The following is a 17,231-nucleotide window of genomic DNA, read 5'->3' as shown; positions in this document are numbered from 1 at the left end:
GGCGAATCAACAGTGTGACGCCGTGGACTGTGCGAGAAAATGTTCAAGACATTCTGCTGTTTGTAACTTTCTCCGTGGTAGATCAGTGTACATAACGTAACCAAATTCCCTGCACAGACGTTGTCTTTAAGTCACTTGAATGATGATTCAGTCAGATGATGCTGCACTTGTAGCATCAGAATTTTATTAGAGCAGAGCGACAGTCTGGAAATGTTTATTTTTTTAATCAGAGGCTTAATTGGTTGCTTGTCAGTAATAATTTCCAACACATTTACTCATCTTACTGAAGAAACAGACAAAATATGTCAAGAAGAGCAGCTTTATTGGGAATTCGTCTTTATTGATATATTCTTACGCTTCACTGTTTTTACAAAAAGATGCAAAAAGATGGAACTGTGGAGTTCTGTACGCAGCAGAACATGCAGAATGGCAGCAGAGATTACACTGTGGAAATTGCTGTTTTCTTTACAACACTTTGAGAAGAGCAAAAGAGGCTGCTTATTGTGTTGATATGAGTATGGCATGTTTCTGTACGTATATCCACAATAGTGGGGAGCAAGCGGAAAGCAGCGCGCAGATCAACAGAAAGGATAAACTCCCAACAGCATGCACACATACTCACACAGTGGCAGCAGATGCTCGGAAATATTTGCTGACACGTTCTCACATTGCCTCACCCGCCCGCTGAAGTTCCGGAAATTTCTCCACAAGAAGTCTGGAGTGAACGTTGCAGACATTTGTGTTCTCACGTGCCACTGTTCCGGAACATCCCTCCAACATTTCAGGACTTCAGTTAATGTGTTAATCACTCAACTTCTCGCACCACCAGCAACGATGACGTAGTTTTCTTATGAATGATTACCAGACCTCGCTGGAGTAAAATTTGGTCCGGCTTTTTTCTCTCGAAGACACATAAAAATATAAATATGCGCGAGAGGACTGTAATTCTGCGTGTATTTCAAAATGCGTGTTGTGCCTGCACCTATTTGTCTTCTCGCTACACTAATCATATTGTATAAATTTGTTCCAGTGTGTGCATTCAACATTCATGCCTATATGTACATATATATTATTGACTCCCACCCCCTGGCCGTGCTCTCCGTTTTCACTAAAGTGGTCGTTATCCATATATCAGACAGAGACTGTCCAAATGCTGAGGATGTGGTGCAGATGTCAGACCCATTAGTAGGACTAATGGTGGCCTAACAGCCCTTGGTGCCCTCAGGGAGGAAGACCAACCACTAGCAGCAGGACAAGCTGAAAAAGCTCTAGGGCAGGGGGATGGGTAAGGGCAGCATAAATTGGAAGTAGGCAGCAGCTGCGGGTTACGGGAGACCCCATTTAAGTGGCTATTACAATATGTGGATCTCTTTACTGCCTGGGTCTGCTTTCACATTATAGAGACAGAGCATTGAAGAAAGTAATTATACATTATAAACAATAACTCTGCCCATTTGAAAACACATTTTTTACAGTTTTTCCTTTGAATTCTTACTAATATGATGCTAACTCTATAATATGGAGTCATACGTGCAGATGGAACAAATGATTCTAGTCACGTAACCCATATCTGGTTTATTGTACGACTGACATGTCAGGACACATCCTTAATCGTGGCTGTCTTGCCAGCTATCTCTGTCTACTTTGATTAAATTACACTTTCGTGCCAAGATACCCCGCTTGACATTCATTTTAAGTATTGATTCAGCAAGTGCCATATTAAAAAGAAATCCCATAGTCATGATGTCACTACAGAATGACCAAAATCAGTAGCAGTAGGTGGGGATGTGGATACATAGATGGTTGAATAAACAGCCCGTTATTTTAACATCCTAAATGGATTGAATTATAGCAGTGGTGTATCATCAATGCTGAAGGCTCAGAAAAATGACGGTGTCCCGTCAGTAAGACCACGGGTTGAAATGATGTTCCTGTGTGATGTTCTAAACGACAGCGTGGACACATTTGCTCTATCAGTGTGGAGGCCTTATTGGACAGGAAACAGGGTGAGATTGAGAGGCGGGATGATAACTGAAGTGCTCTATATCTTTGGCATATTTGCACATAATTGCACAATATTGATCAACATAAAGGAATAGCAACTACAGATTAGAAAGTAAACCTTTGAGTTTAGTGGACATGCAAACATTGAGGCCTGTTGACATATAAAAGTGAATTTTCATTATAACCGGCGTCACGTGTATCCTAATTGATCCATCCTGCTGCCATCATTTATCATCCTTGTCAGTTTGTCTCGCCTGCTTCAATCAAACCTAGTTCTCTTTTTTCTTCACCTCTTGTCCTGTCATCCTCCTGTTTATGCCTCACCACAGTGACCCAACAATTAACTGATCAGTTTTCAATGTCAATGGCTCTGAGACATTATGACACGTTTTTAGTCATAACTTAAGAAGTCATGCTTTATGACAAAATTTCACACACATCTTGAAAAGGATACGATGATGTAGTGATGGCATGTTGCTGTATATATTTCATCTAAATGTTTTGTAACACTTTCAAGCTATGAATCAGCACCATAACTCACATGGGGAAGATTGTGATCATATTTCACATGTGGTTCAAGGCTGAATTAGTGACATTATTCTTTGGCGCCCACCTTGAAGCTGTGGCGACTGCAGAGGTCTTCTGGGCTGCCGAGCTGAAGCTGCAACATCCGTGTTTAAAGCATCCTCTGCTGTCATACATGTTTGTGCTCTGTCAGAATCAGTTTGGTCTGACAAACATAGGTAAACTTTAGACCATTAGATATGTTGTATGAGTCTGGACAGAACACAGATGGACCTGAGGGATAAAGCCAGGAGATGTTAATACTAGTCCTTAATGAAAAGCGTTTAAAAATAGAAAGTAGATCAGCTTTAATGATGATTAGCACTGTGATCTGTGGCACCATTTTATCTGACTGTTGCTGTGTTTCGTTCCGTGGGAGAGAGTGTGTCATTGATGTAAGCTGTTTTCATCTCAAGTGAAGATTATCACGTCTTCACGGACAGTTGTAGGTGTGTGTGGAGTGTACTTACACATAACACATATGTTCATCTACTCATACAAAGTGGTGCTGTGTGTCTCATCCCTCTGTGAGGTAGGAGTATCGAGTACGTTTCTCACACACACACTCGCAGAGTAGCATAATTTGTCCAATATTTTGTTCTGGGCAACGTGCCCGTTTCCAATATGTTAAGCACAAGGAATGAGAGTGTGATCACTGCAGAAGATCCAGCTCTGTTTGCCAAGTCCTGTCACTCACTGCCATGCCCACTGCTTTGTTCTGCCTCACCAAGTCCTTCTGTTTTCAGTAGTATTCAGAAAGGGTTTGGTTTTGCACTGAGAGCGCAAAGTGTACATCAAAGCAGCAGATCTGGGCTGGATTGTAATAGCTTAAAATAGATAAGCCACTTGGCTAAACACGTGTATTATAAAGCACAAAACTTTGTGTCAAACTTTAACCCCAAAGCAGATAAAGTAAGAAAACCACAATGCAAAGTTTCAAATTCTGTTCATTCCAGCAAGAAAATAAGAACGATTAGTTGAAATCGCACATGTCATCGGGACCTGTGTGCACAGACCTCTGAATCCAAGGCTGCAGAGTAAAACTTGAAGGCTGTTAAAGCTGAGAAACACACTGAGTGACATTTGCTTTGCAATCTGCTGTCAGTTTGGCAACAGAAACAGGACAGAAGCCTCACGACACGCTCAGAGCAGTGGCATTTTAACATTTCTCATTTCTTTGGTTTTCAGTTGGCCTTTGCTTAAAAAAAAAAAAAAAAAGCCATAAAAAGCCATGTGCCACACTGTCCTCACTACTCAGGCAAAGTTGTCTAATATTTTAGCTAGCTTTGGAATGTCCTGTGGTGTAAAAGCAGTATGGCTTTGGAGAACAGCAACAGTGTGCAGTTGCTTGTAGCTCTGAGGCCGTGCATAAAATTAAACGTGCAAAGGGGTAGTTTTTTTGGGTGTGTTAATGTATTGTGTGTAATGACACAGAGGGATGCCTCATTTTATTATTGTGTATAACCATAAGGACGGAAAATGGGTTTTAATGGTCAACCATCACACACGGTGTGAAACCAGGCCTGTAAATACTGTTATGACTCTGTCATATAGCAACGACCACTTCTTCTGTAAATCATTACAAATCCTATCAATAGTTCAACTATGTTTCTTGAACAGGATCATGTCTGAACCCTGGCAGTTGGTCGTTAGATTTGCTGCTTGGGCACTGCTGGTTCCATGTTTACAGACCCTGCTACTCTCCTCCTCACCTTGTTGGACCTCCTGATGAGGACGCTGTTGCTTTTAGTCAATGAACACCGTAGAATGCCGTTTGCACCGTTTTGTGTTGCTGATGCTCCGACTGTTCCTAATTAAAAGGACACCTAACAAGATGTGGCTTTAGATCAGTTCCCTGCACTTTGCAAAGATACACCAAAGGGAAAAAACGTTCCATTTAAAGTGTCGTCAATATATTTATTTATTCTTTTTGCATGAATTTTTTCACAAGCTTTCTAGAAATACAGGAACACATCTGTCATTGGGAGTAGAGTGAACAATGCTAGTATTGTACCTTTTGGCTGTCTAGATATACAATCATTGATGTATCTGGTTAGGTTTTCTTTGTCTCTGTCTACTTAGCTGTATTTGCATTGCAAATTGCACAGAGTCCAGTTTTTTCTAAGAATATGACGTGGCAGCGGTACATACACTAGCTGGGTATGAAGCAGAGAGGGAGAGGGATCAGGTGTTGGGGGTTTTATCCATTAGCCATCCTTATCATCTCATAGACACAGACACTCACACACACACACATGCACACATGCACACATGACTCCTGTGGGGCTCTCTGTGAGTCACCCTGGCCAATCTCACTTCCTCTTGATGATGTAGCATCCCAGAAAGAGCTCACTATGACGGATGATCTCACTCATTGAATAGAAGGTGGCTGCTCTCCTTTGAACTGAACATGCCGCAGTGCCATTTCTGACATGTTTGACGTCGCAGTCCAACTCAATTCAGTTTTATTCTTTATTTATGACGTGCCAAATCAGTGTCATCTAAAGGCACTTCAGAGGTACAGTCTAATTCAAGCCAATTCTAATCCAAATCACTGTAGTACAATCATAATCAGTATCAAGATCCAAATGAAATGCCGATCAAAGAAGTTTTAAAAAAAGCCCAACTAAGAAAACCAACAGATTGCATCAAAACTTGAGTAGGAAGGAAAAGCTCTCATTTAACAGGAATAAATCTCCAGTAGAACCAGACTCAGGAAGGGCGACCATCTGCTCCATCAGTTGGGGGTTTAGAGGACGAGGAAAGAGGGGGTCATATATTTCCATATTAGTTGTAAATAATACATTGAAGCTCCAGTTGCTTTACTGATTAGCGTTAGAAGAAGAAGAAGAGTGATGCCACTGCATGTCTGTGTAGTTTCTTATAAAAGTCTACATGGTGGCAGGCAAATCCCTGCCAGTCTTTTTGGAATAATTTTTCTGCCAATCAAACTTTTTTTTCCCAATGATTTTCAGACATTTGTTGACCACCTGGAGATCCTCTGCCCGTCGTCGCTCCACGAAGACTCAGACTTTTGTAGATGCTGCTTTTGTACTAGAGCTTAATCACATTTAACTGTTTGAGACAGGGACAGACTGGGGCATAGGTAGATCACTAAGTTTTCTATTAAAACACGCTATTTTTTTTCTAACTTCTTCTTCGGTAAAGTAATCACAATACTCACGATGTGTCGCTCAAGTCGCTCACAACGCGTCGCTCACAACGCGTCGCTCACAACGCGTCGCTCACAACGCGTCGCTCACAACGCGTCGCTCACAACGCGTCGCTCACAACGCGTCGCTCACAACGCGTCGCTCACAACACCGGTCGCTCTGGTCGCTCATCGTCGCCAGCGTACATTGAAAATGAATGGCAGTTGGCTGTCGCGGTAGCTCAAGTCTCTTTTGGTGTGAGCGCCCGGTAAGCCTCATGTACAGAGCTCAACATTGGGATTCAGATGTCAATAGAGCCATGATTCAGTTTGCTACTGCTAAACATCAGATGAAATGACACTAAGCTTTTATGAGCTGACCACAAAAGGGGAGAAGATAATAGAAAGGCTCGTAAAAGGCGGAAAGAGATGCCAGGTAGTGAGTTTGCCAAAATCATCATTTTGATTCATCTCTAATGCATTTATCTGATGAGTTCTGTACATCTGTTCAGTGACCTCTGACTTTATGTTAAATCAGAATCAGACAACTTTGGGTATAGTGAGACTATTTATAGGCCGGTCAGTTGTGAAATCATGTTTCATCAGCTTGGATTTGTTTGGGTTTTTAGTGTCTGTTCCCTGTATAAAAACAGCAACAGACTGACAGAAAGAAGCGAAGAAAGGTCTAATTTTTGCCTTTATTTCCTCGTGTTGATCCTGGTGTTGTTAGTCACTCTCATTCATTTGTATTCACTGACATGTCTCTGTGTCATTAAGCCTTTCCTGAGCGGGGCAAAAGAAATCCCTGATTGATATTATCTTTTTGTCTAAGCCATTGAGTTATAGAAAATAGCTCAAAAAGTAAAGCTGGACAGGCTGACAATAGAATCTGACCGTAACCTGATCTTACCGAGACTGAATGTTAAATGGTTTTAAATTGGTAATAGACGGACAACAAGCAGCAATAGGGATTTATTGTAGCAGGTCCTAATCACATCAGAGTCCTTGCTGTTGTTTCCCATTGTCATAAATATAGCAGCAACAATTTTTATATTGACTTTGGCTCCACTCAACCTGATGGTTCCAGAAGATCAGAAGTCTGTGAGCACTTAGGAGGGATCAGTTTTCAAACTGCTTTTGCTCACACCAGACATAGACAATTGTGAAGACATCTCGAAGTAAAGCAAGAAATTAATTTAACTTAAAGTCCTTCCTATGCTTTTCATCTATCATGCTTTTATAAAGTACAAACACAAATATGTTATTTCACTACCCTACAAAACAGTCAGATTAAAACATTTGTAAAATGACACCTTTAATCATTTTTTACATTATTTGATAGGGTTTCAGCCTTACATTCATGGGGCACGCGGTCCATCAGTTTATTGGCACCTGTGACCCCATTTTTGGGATGTTTAAAGTCATTTTGTTGAAGACTAGAAGACAGGAAGTTTAGCGCTGATTTGATATAATTTAACACAGGGTTTAACATTACAAAACAGTACAACACAAAGTATGCATTTGAGGTTTGACGCTGGATCGGGTGGCAAGACTCCTCAAATATGACGCAAAATGAATCAGAGGGATAACGGGGGAAAAATGCAGCAAATTGCAACATGCTGTGTGCCTTTTCCTCTTCGGACCCAAGAAAAATCCCTCAAACATCAAGCTGAATAAATGCCTAAACCCTAATCATTATCTGTGTAAAGAGGCACAAGTTCATGAAATATGTAATAAACCGATGGACACACACCCAGTTCCTCTGCTCAGTAAAAAAAGTAAATAACAACATTGTGTATAGAATAGAAATGAAAGTGACAGAACATATAAGGTGTTTCAGTCTTGAAGTAAACAGCTGATGATGTGAGAACACAGGAACTCCCCTGCTTAAAAAAAAAAACTCAGACAAGCCTTTTTGCAGATATCTGCTCATAAACTGCAGACTGAGATTACATGATAACTTAAACTGATCTAAAACTGAGTGATCTGTTTGCTCTCACCCTCCTTTTTTTTCCTAAATTTCCCTCTCCTGCTTTGTCTTTCTCACCAGAAGGATCTACCTCTGCCTCGGAAAAGTAGCAGGTAAGTTCAACTTTACGCACGTTTTTTCTTGTATCTTCTAACATCAATGTGCTGTTTTATTTGTGGTGGCTGTAACCAGAATTCAGAAAAAGGAAGAAAAGCATTATGTGTTTTATATATATTTATATATTAGTGCTGGGCAACGATTACATTTTTTTATCTAATTAATCACATGATTTCCCTGATTAATCACGATTAATCGCATTTGTATGCAAAATCCAAAAATGAATTCAAAAGTAGTGTATAGCTTTTAGCATTTAGTTTTATTTAAAATGTGCTGCCAAATAAATGAAAGCGCCATAACATTTGCTGTGCAAACACACTTTTAAAGCTGCGGTCGGCAACTTTTTTTTAGTCATATTAGCTTGAACTGTCATGGGATTCTGGAAGTAGAATATTAAATAGGCTGTTTAGGAAAAATAACGAAATCTGTAGCTCCCTCTGAAGCCTGTAATCATGCTTGCAAAAACCGAGCGCTCCCGGCTGTTTTTAACCAATCAAGTTAGGGTGGAGGAATCCTACCTGTCAATCACAGCTTGTGCACACGCTGCTGAGCGTGAGTCCGCCCCAGCTTGTGTGCACTCACACTGGTGTGAACTCACGTGCACAACCTCGTCCACAGAGGGGGAGGGGTTTGGGGGGCGATTCGGAGCTTGTTAGAGGTTGGGGGAGGGACCTGAAAGTTGTATCAGTTCGAATTTTCCGACTTTAGACTCGCAATTTTGAAAACTTGCCGACTGCAGCTTTAACATCAGCATCTTTATGTAGATTTTATGTAGAACTGTCTGTTTCCTTGAATGACTTGCTGCTATCAGTTGTGTGTTTTGCCTTTAAGTGATATTTTAGACTGGAACTACTACGGTAAGAAGACAATTCAACTTGGCAGTGTTTACAGATGACTTTGGTTCTGTCAACTCCGCCGTCTGGAAGAACTTTAAAATTAAAATGGCCGAGTAAAAGTTCCGTACCCTTCTCCATGTTTGGTGGATCCGCCGATTACTTTCTTTTCCGGTTCCGCAGCAGACAGCAACAGACTTTTACAAAATAAAAGCCTGTGAGCAACAGACTTTTACAATAATAAAATACATAATAAAACCTTTGTTTATGCGCGATAAAATATTTATCGGTGTTAAATAATTAGCGCGATAATAACGAGTTAACTCGCCCAGCCCTAATATATTTATATATATATACATACATACATATATATATATATATATATATATATATATATATATATATATATACATATATATATATATATATTGGATGGCATACTGGATGGCAGTACGTTGTTGCTCTAGAACTTGTATATGATGTACAACAATCGATTTTCCTTCACTGTATGTGCAGGTGCAATGATGCAACCCATTATCATCAAAGATGCTGGTATTTTAGCTGTGCGCTGAAAACATGCCTGATGGCTGCTCTCCTCTTTAGCTCTGTGGACACACCGTCCATGGTTTTCAAAAAAATCATTTAGGTGTAGATTCATCACACCAGAGGATAATTTTCCGCTTCCTCTCATTCCATCTTAAGGTCCTTGATCGTGTTTCTATATTTTTTTTCCTTGCAGAGTTTCAAGCTGTTTTTTTTTTCTTTTAACAAACTGTGTTCTCTCTTAGTGTTTTTTTTTTTTTTTAGCAACAAACCCATGCAGCAACAAAATTGTGTTTTTCAATGTAGTGTCCCCCGAGGGCCAGGAGATCACAACCAATTTTCCAGCCTCGTTTCCTCTGATATTTTGGCCAGATTCTCTGAATCTTAAAAGTATGTTGTGTACTGTAGATGATGAAATCCCCAAAGTCTTATCCCCCAAAATATTATTCTTAAACTGTCAAACTATTTGCACTTTAACTCGTTCCCAGCCCTGTTACAAGTCTCTCTACGGTACGAACCTGTTGTGTTAATGTTCCTTAAATTTAAAAATTGTCTGTTTGAAGATGTGATATATTGTATTTGCACATTGGTTTTTATTGACATTTCCTACTGCAACACAACTTTTCAGGAAACTGTTTTAGAGAAAGAAAGTGTTTACCAAAGAACCTAGAAGCAGTCCAGCTTTGTTGTTGGAGGTTATGATCAAGTGGTGTTATTGTGCAGTGGGAGCCTCGCCTTTATACTTCAGCATGTTTCAGCTTTGTACGACTCCTTTCATCCACACGGCTTCTCTGCTGGCCAATCTGTTGCACCAGTGAGCTGTGCAATGAACGCTCAGCAGCGGGAGTGCTGTGCTGTCACCTCCGTGCCCTATATGGATCGGCGAGGGCCGAAGGTTGAGAGAGGAGAAGAAAAGCAGAGCGAGATGCGTAACACTTCACTTAAGCCATTGATTTTGTAGCAAACATTGCAAATGACTGACGGGTTTTTTGCCCCTTGTTCTTTAAAAGGCAACAGACAGTGAAATTCATCTGTCATTGTTTAAGTAGAAACTCATCTTTTCCATCAGACTTTTCAAGCACCATTGAAATTTTGTTTATTGAATTACATTTGACATTAAAATATTGAATATATATTTTATTTGACAGAATATTCATGTTGACCATGTGGTTTTGGTTCTATTTAGCTGTTAACTTGACTGCATGCAGACTGCAGAAGGCATTGGAAAAATAGAAAATACATAAACATTTAGTTCCTTACTTGTGTCCAAGCATCATTATGGCAAGTGACTCAGGATCTGATGATAGCTAATTCAGTCTGGTCCAGTCAGTGGTGCTGCTGATCTCACCAACTTGTAATTATTCCTCACTATTATGGTATCATTTTGTAGAGGAAATGATAGAAATCCTAACTGCACTGTATAAGTAAGACAACCTATCACGCTCAATCTAAGCTCTAATTGTGCCATTGAATGAAATGTTTAATGGCACCTCTTTACAAGTGTCAGCAGTCCCTGCCAGATGTTAACATTCTTTGGCAGCTTCACAAAACATGACCGACCTAAACGGGAAAAGAGATTTACTGCCGACTTCCCCACAGAAACGGATTACTTTTAATGACTTGATCTGAAATCTGTGGAGTGGTTGTCTGTGCCATTTTGAAGTGAGCGGGATTGAGTGATGCTGAGAGATTTCACAAAATGGTTTGAAAAGTCTTAACGTGTGACAGATGGATGTGGAAAGGTTAATTAAGAATTGCAGCAGGTAAAATGTGAAGCATGTGCAAAAGAGTGTCAATCTGGGTGAGTCTCTGTCCATGGTGCTGAAATACTGTAGTCTTTCCTCTCCACATGGCCATTTATATCACTCTTTCATCGTTGCCCTTTACTCTCTGTCCATCTTAATTTTTTATGAGGTTTTGGCCATGTCCAGTTTTTTTTTTTTTTTTTACTGCTGCTCATGCTACTCAAATTATTCCACAAATCGGACAGAATTTCCAAAAGTGTCTTAAGCGAGCTCAAAATGCTGTTTGAAGTTGCCATTGAGAATGTAGGGTTGTAAAGTTTTCCACAGAATTTGGTTAATTTTGCACAATCGTTTCAAGTGTTGAAGTCTTTGATATTTTTCTGCAGTTGCTGCTCTATTATGAATTCTGTCTAATTTTTAATCGTTTTACACTGTCACGTTTCTGTTTATCTGTTTTTTTTTTAGATATGAAGTATGCTGTTAATTCCCTGTATAGAGAGGAGGTTTTATTGAACTTTATATTTCTTTGAATGAATTTGTCTACTCACTGAAGGCTGAGTTATACCTCTTTTAACTGCCCTTGCGCTTGCGTCTTGCGCTTGCGTTAAAGGCTCGAGACGTTTATACTTCATTTAGCTTTGTCAGTGGTTGCGTGTGCTGCGTGGCGATTCACCGCCAGGACAGTAGGTGGAGCAGTGGGTTTTTTCAATGACAATCCTACTACGATGAAAGGAAATTCACCGCCAGGACCTCTTCGGCAAGTCTCTCTTCGAGTGGATTCCTGCTTCTTCTTCTTCGCTTTCTACCTTGGCGTTTGAAAACAGCGGTCTTTTATTAGGGGATGAAACCGGAAGATGAACACGCCGCCGGATGTGATGTAGATAGTGGCTTGTGCTCGCGTCTTGCGTCTTGCGTGAAGTTTAGAAAATTGAGGTGACACACGCAAACACGCAAGGGGGGGCTTGCAGCCGCGCAAGGGCTTGCGTTGCGTCTTGCGTCACCGACCATAAATCAGGCTTAACTTGTTTACATCTTATTCAGAGCAAAAATACTATCTGTTGGCAGTAGTCCGGTGAAGCTAATTAAACTAAATTAATTTATCATTAATTTATTTCAACACAGCTTTAGTTCCAGTGAAGCTTTTGTCATTTACAATATTCTGTTTCAAACAAACAGGAGTCTTAAATAGCGACTGATATGAGGCCCATTAAGACTGCAAGTCAACCAGCAGACACTAATTTCGTTACCATGGCGACTACTTACTAAATCTCCATAGACAACAGTTGTGCTGATTGTCTGTTTTCAGCTCTATTTCCATGTAAAATGACTGCTTATGGGTAAAGTTAGTTCACGTGTCGGCTGAGAGCTGAACGTGCCGCTCCCATTGACTGAGCAGGCCAGACAGAGGGAGGCGTTGGAGGAAGAGCAAGTCGTTGCAGTTGCGGGGCTGATTTTGTGACGTTTCAAGAGAAAGTATATATATTAAGTCCTATATTTGTCTGCAGGTACTATATAAAAATAAAAGATTGGAAAGCGGAGCACTGGCTTTACAATACAAGACAAAGGCCCAGATTTACTAAACGAAGTAAATCAGTGTGTGGTTGCAAATCATAAATGGGAGTGTCCAGTTCTGCAGGTGATTTCTTAAAAATTGTGCTAAATGACAAGCGCAAAATTCAATAGATGCTTTGTTTTGGCAGTAAATGGTGGCATTGTTGCCACTAAAATGGCTCATAAACAAACCTCTCCTCTCCAGATGAAAGATCGCTATCTCCAAGCCTTTGAAACGCTCTTCATTTGAAAAATTAAGTGAAAGTATTTTATCAATTGTACATCAAATGTGCATGAGTATGCATGTATAATAACATCTTTTTTTGCCATGCACAGTTTGGCCACATACTTTTGTGTGTGTGCTGTTGTGAGCAGGCCACATGTGGCGAGGTGGCAGATGTCACATGACATGAAGGAGACCCCCCCCATCATGGTTGATGCTGCTGTTGTATTTTTTCTCTCTCCGTCCTGTTCCTGGTGCAGCCTTGTACTCTGCCTGTAAAAAAGGTGGCTGGTTGGTTACTGTAGAATGAAAGAAGCGAGTTTAAGGACAGCAAGGTCTACAAATACTGAAACCCTGAGAGGTTGAATAAGCTTCAGAAAAGCCTCGGCTTCTTCTGTTTGGCACAAAAAGCACCAGTCCAGTCTTCTACATGATATCATGCACCTCATCCCAGTCTCTGACCTCCTGCTGTGTTTCAGTGATATCACCACTCCTTCCTCCCTCCTCCCCCCTCAGCTCGCCTCCTCTCCCATGTATATTTTATCCATCCAGACTCCCGCATTAGAGACGGCATCCATTATTGAATTACTCCCCTCAGCACTACTGTGCAACTGTCGCCCCGCGTCAGCTTTAACATTTGGTGGGTACGTTTCAAAGGGAAGGATGAGGGAATACACATACGCATGCAGCTCCCAGTAAAGTGGCATCTCTTTTGGCTGGGCAATGCGGAGCAGCTCCTGTTATATCTAGAACAAATGGCTGACGCCAGAGTTCATCCAGTCTAGCAAAGATAGAGCTGTTTCTGTGAGTCTCCATGAGCATGTTAAACAATAGGGCTGACACAGTTCTATAAATCCTAAGAAAACCTCAAATCAAAGCTTTGTCCATCTGCCGCTACTCTTATACTTTCCCTACTGATTTTGGGGCTCCCAAACACATCAGTTACCTCTGAAGCTACCTTTGAAAACCGATTAAGAGTAAACTGCATTGTTGTATTTTACAATAAGATAACAAAGAAAAAAACTAATAGTTTTGGCATCTGTTTGCACCTATTTTGCAGCCACAGATGAATACACATTTGCTGCTTTTGCATATGTAGCAGTAAAACAGTGAATATGGGACAGACAAAAAGAAAACATTTATTTATATTCTTTGGTTCAATAGGCCTTTATGTAATGACCCCGGCATTATATTTACAACACAGAATGCAATTTGAGTCCTGGCTTGTCTTTTTTTTATTAGGTTTAAGCAATAAAAGCATTCTTTTGTGGTTTTTAACACATATTTCTCTCATCTAAACCAGACAAATGAACTAACAGTCAAAATAGAAAAGCACTTATCAGTAAAAAGTAAGTGTAACCATTTTCCACATTCCAAATATGTAATCAAGATTTATTTGTTATATTAACATTAAACTAAAAGAAAACCGTCAAACTGTCTGTGATTTATTACTACTGTGTGAACATGTGAATGTGGCTTGCAACCTTGAGGGCTCAACAAGACGAGTAAAAAGCTACAGTATATATCGTACTTTGTATCGTAGCCACGTCTCGTTTAAGCAGCTAGGCTTTCTTCAGATCTTATAAAGATTCAGATTCAGATTTTCTTTATTGTCATTGTAACGAGTACAACGAAAAGTAAGGTGCAGGCCTTTCAGTGCAGACATATAACAATATAACTATAAAGGGACAGTATGTACTATATTAAAAAAAAAGTATAAATACTAAATAACTGGCTTAGAAATATAATTCTACAGGCTTTCTGAAGGTCCTTGATAGTATTTTCTTTGGACATTTGGACATTTAAACTCATTTTCAGCCATGTCCTTGTACCTGACCATTTTTTTTTGTTATTTTTATTTTTTTACATTACAGTAATTTAGCAGACGCTTTTATCCAGAGCAACTTATAAGTGAGACACATATTTTGGGACTGATGTGGGGCTCAGTATCTTGTTGTTTTTACCTTATGTACTTTATGTCTGCATGTTTTGATTAATTGCTACACTTAATTCCAATTTTCCTGACAGTATATAAAGAAACGAGCGTCGGCTCATGACTTTGTACAGTGCAGTAAATGCAAGAAGTTGTTTTTGTCTTAGGATTTCTTGTGGATTAGAAAATTGTAAAATATCAACATCCCATTTTCTGTTTTTAATGTCAGCGCCTCTATAATTGAGCTTATTGGCTTGTGTCTTACTTTCTCTCTTTTGTCACTCATGTTAGTCACTGCTCCCTCATCTCTTCCAGAGTATTTCTTGCAGCCCCACATGCTTTTTCTCACATATATTGGTTCCTCTCTCTCATGTACTTGCATTTTCACCCTCCCTTTCCCTCTCCCTCTCTCTCTCTTTGCCCCTCACCCCTCCCCCCTTGCTCTGTCGCTGCACACTTCCTGGCTTGGCACGATACCCTTGAGAGCAGCCCCACAACCCGATCCTCTCTCCTTCTGACAGGGATGCTCGGCAGCCTGTTCCCTCTTTCTCTTCTCCCTATCTCTCCTTTTCTTGGTTAAAATTTTTTTCCGCGTCTGTTACACATCTGACATCTCCGATCTTTTCTTTCTTTCTTTTCTGTCGTTCTCATGCACACACTCCTGAAGGCACACTCATGTGTGCAGAGTCACGGCGAGCCATCAGAGACGGTGTGCGTGTGTGTATATTTAAGTGGCCAGAGAGAGCTGACATGCCAGCGTGGAGCGTAATTGCTGCTTCTTGACTGCCTGTCTGTGTGTGTATGTGTGCTTATTTGTGTGCGTGTACGTGCAAAGGCTCAGCTGCTCTCATGTTCATCTGCCAACACATCCTTCTGCTACAAGCAACATGTTTCGACGCACAAAAAGGTAAACGGCAACAATCTGTCAACGTACAGTCTTTGTGACCGCTGTGGTGCCCTGCTGTTGTTAGTATGTGTTGATTCATCGGAGGAGGTTGTTGTGTTTTTCCGCGATGTTTCCGTTGTCCTCGCCAGTTATCATGCTGTCTCACTGTTGTCTCCCTGCCTCCATTTATCTTCAGCAATATGGCATGTGTGCTTGTGTGTCTCTTTACATGCATGTGGGTACAAATAACGTAATTTTGTACAAACAGTGTGCTTTTTTACATCTTAAAAGACCCTTTAGGGTTCTTGAGGCACAATATTTGTCTGCTACAGAAGACAAATATGTGTGTCTGTGTGTCTGTATGTTTTCTAATGTGCAAAAGCGACAGACTTGTTAGACATCTCACCCGTGTTGAGCTTTATAATAGTAATGCACATGTGCAGAAGGATTTAGCTGGCTTTGGATTATGATTTGTTCTCTCTTCACACACACACACACACACACACACACACACACACACACACACACACACACACACACACACACGCACACACACACACACACAAACCCACAAACCCTGGAAGGTATGTGTATGCTTGTAGTCTGTGTGTCAGAGATAGCATTATGAAGTGAAAGCATTATTTTCAGCATCCAGGGAGTGCTTGTATAGCAGAGAGCCAACAGCGGGCAGTGCTTGTGTGCTGTCTGCCTGGCACAACTCGTCCCCCCTCCTTTTCATCTCATATCACTTCTTTCCCCTCGCTTCTTCCCCTATATTTTGTCTGCATTTTGTATCCCTAGCATCATCCCTCTCTCTTATCTTCTGCTCTTCTCTCCCTCATGTACAATCTGCCTTTGCTCCCTCCTTCTCTTCACTGTCCTCATCTCATCTAATCTCAGGGGGATTTGTGTCCCCTCATGATTGTTCCCACAGAGCAGAGAATGAACAGCAGGATGCGCTGAATATACAAATGAGAGTGAATCCTCTTTCACTCAAAGTGTTGGCCACCATGCTTGTTGTGTGCACGTGGAGGGGTGTATGCATGTGCTCATAACAATGTTTGTTTTAGGATACGTTTGTTTGGGAGGATGAACCGGTATGCTCTTTATGATTGTTTGCTCAGTCTTGGGTGGTGCCGTGTGACATTATAGCTAACTGCATTAAATTTTCGGTGGAAATTCTGTTTATTTTATCGTTTGTGGACTATTTTCAACATTGCTTAAGTGTTCATTTATGTCAGATATTACCCAAATGTAGGGCTTAGCCTGATTAGGTCATTTTTCAGGGTTATTTCTAGGGAATTGGTTCATTTTTCTTTAATTCACCTGCCGTGTTAAGGCTGATTTGTAGCAGTACATTTCATTTTGTTACTTCCTCACTTTTCGGCTGACACTGTTTCTTCAAAGTTTGCACACGGTGAAACTTTCAATGTCATTAGTTGTCATTAGCTGTAATTGTTTCAGACCATAGGCTGCATAGACAGATGCATCAACGCGTTCGGAGTAATTTGACTTGTGATCCAGCAGAGGGCGTTTCAACTTGTTAAAGCGATACTCCGGAGTAGATTCAACCTGGGGTCATTTGAACCGTGACATCCAGCCAAGTAGCCCACCCGCAGTTTTTTCGATATTGGCTGAACATCAGCTGAGTTACTGAGTTATCCCGAATAGCTTCGTACAAGGGTTAATGGATCCTGGCAGTATCTCCAAAA

The 17,231-nt window shown here is 40.7% G+C and overlaps 1 protein-coding gene across 3 annotated transcripts in view; it reads left to right on the top strand.

Moving 5' to 3' along the window:
- LOC142378334 (microtubule-associated serine/threonine-protein kinase 1-like) overlaps positions 1–17,231 on the top strand; it is a 94,146-nt gene that overhangs the window by 6,910 nt on the left and 70,005 nt on the right. The window contains exon 2 of one of the 3 annotated variants that reach the window (XM_075462699.1): positions 7,773–7,801. In XM_075462699.1, the coding sequence (XP_075318814.1) occupies positions 7,773–7,801 (29 nt within the window). Of the gene's footprint in view, positions 1–7,769; positions 7,802–15,107; positions 15,541–17,231 lie in introns of those variants that run through there. The other 2 variants (XM_075462698.1, XM_075462700.1) reach the window with 2 other exon arrangements.

This window comes from Odontesthes bonariensis, chromosome 4 (genome assembly GCF_027942865.1).
Source record: "Odontesthes bonariensis isolate fOdoBon6 chromosome 4, fOdoBon6.hap1, whole genome shotgun sequence".
NCBI classification, from domain to species: Eukaryota; Metazoa; Chordata; class Actinopteri; order Atheriniformes; family Atherinopsidae; genus Odontesthes; species Odontesthes bonariensis.
This window is presented reverse-complemented; position numbering and strand designations above follow the sequence as displayed.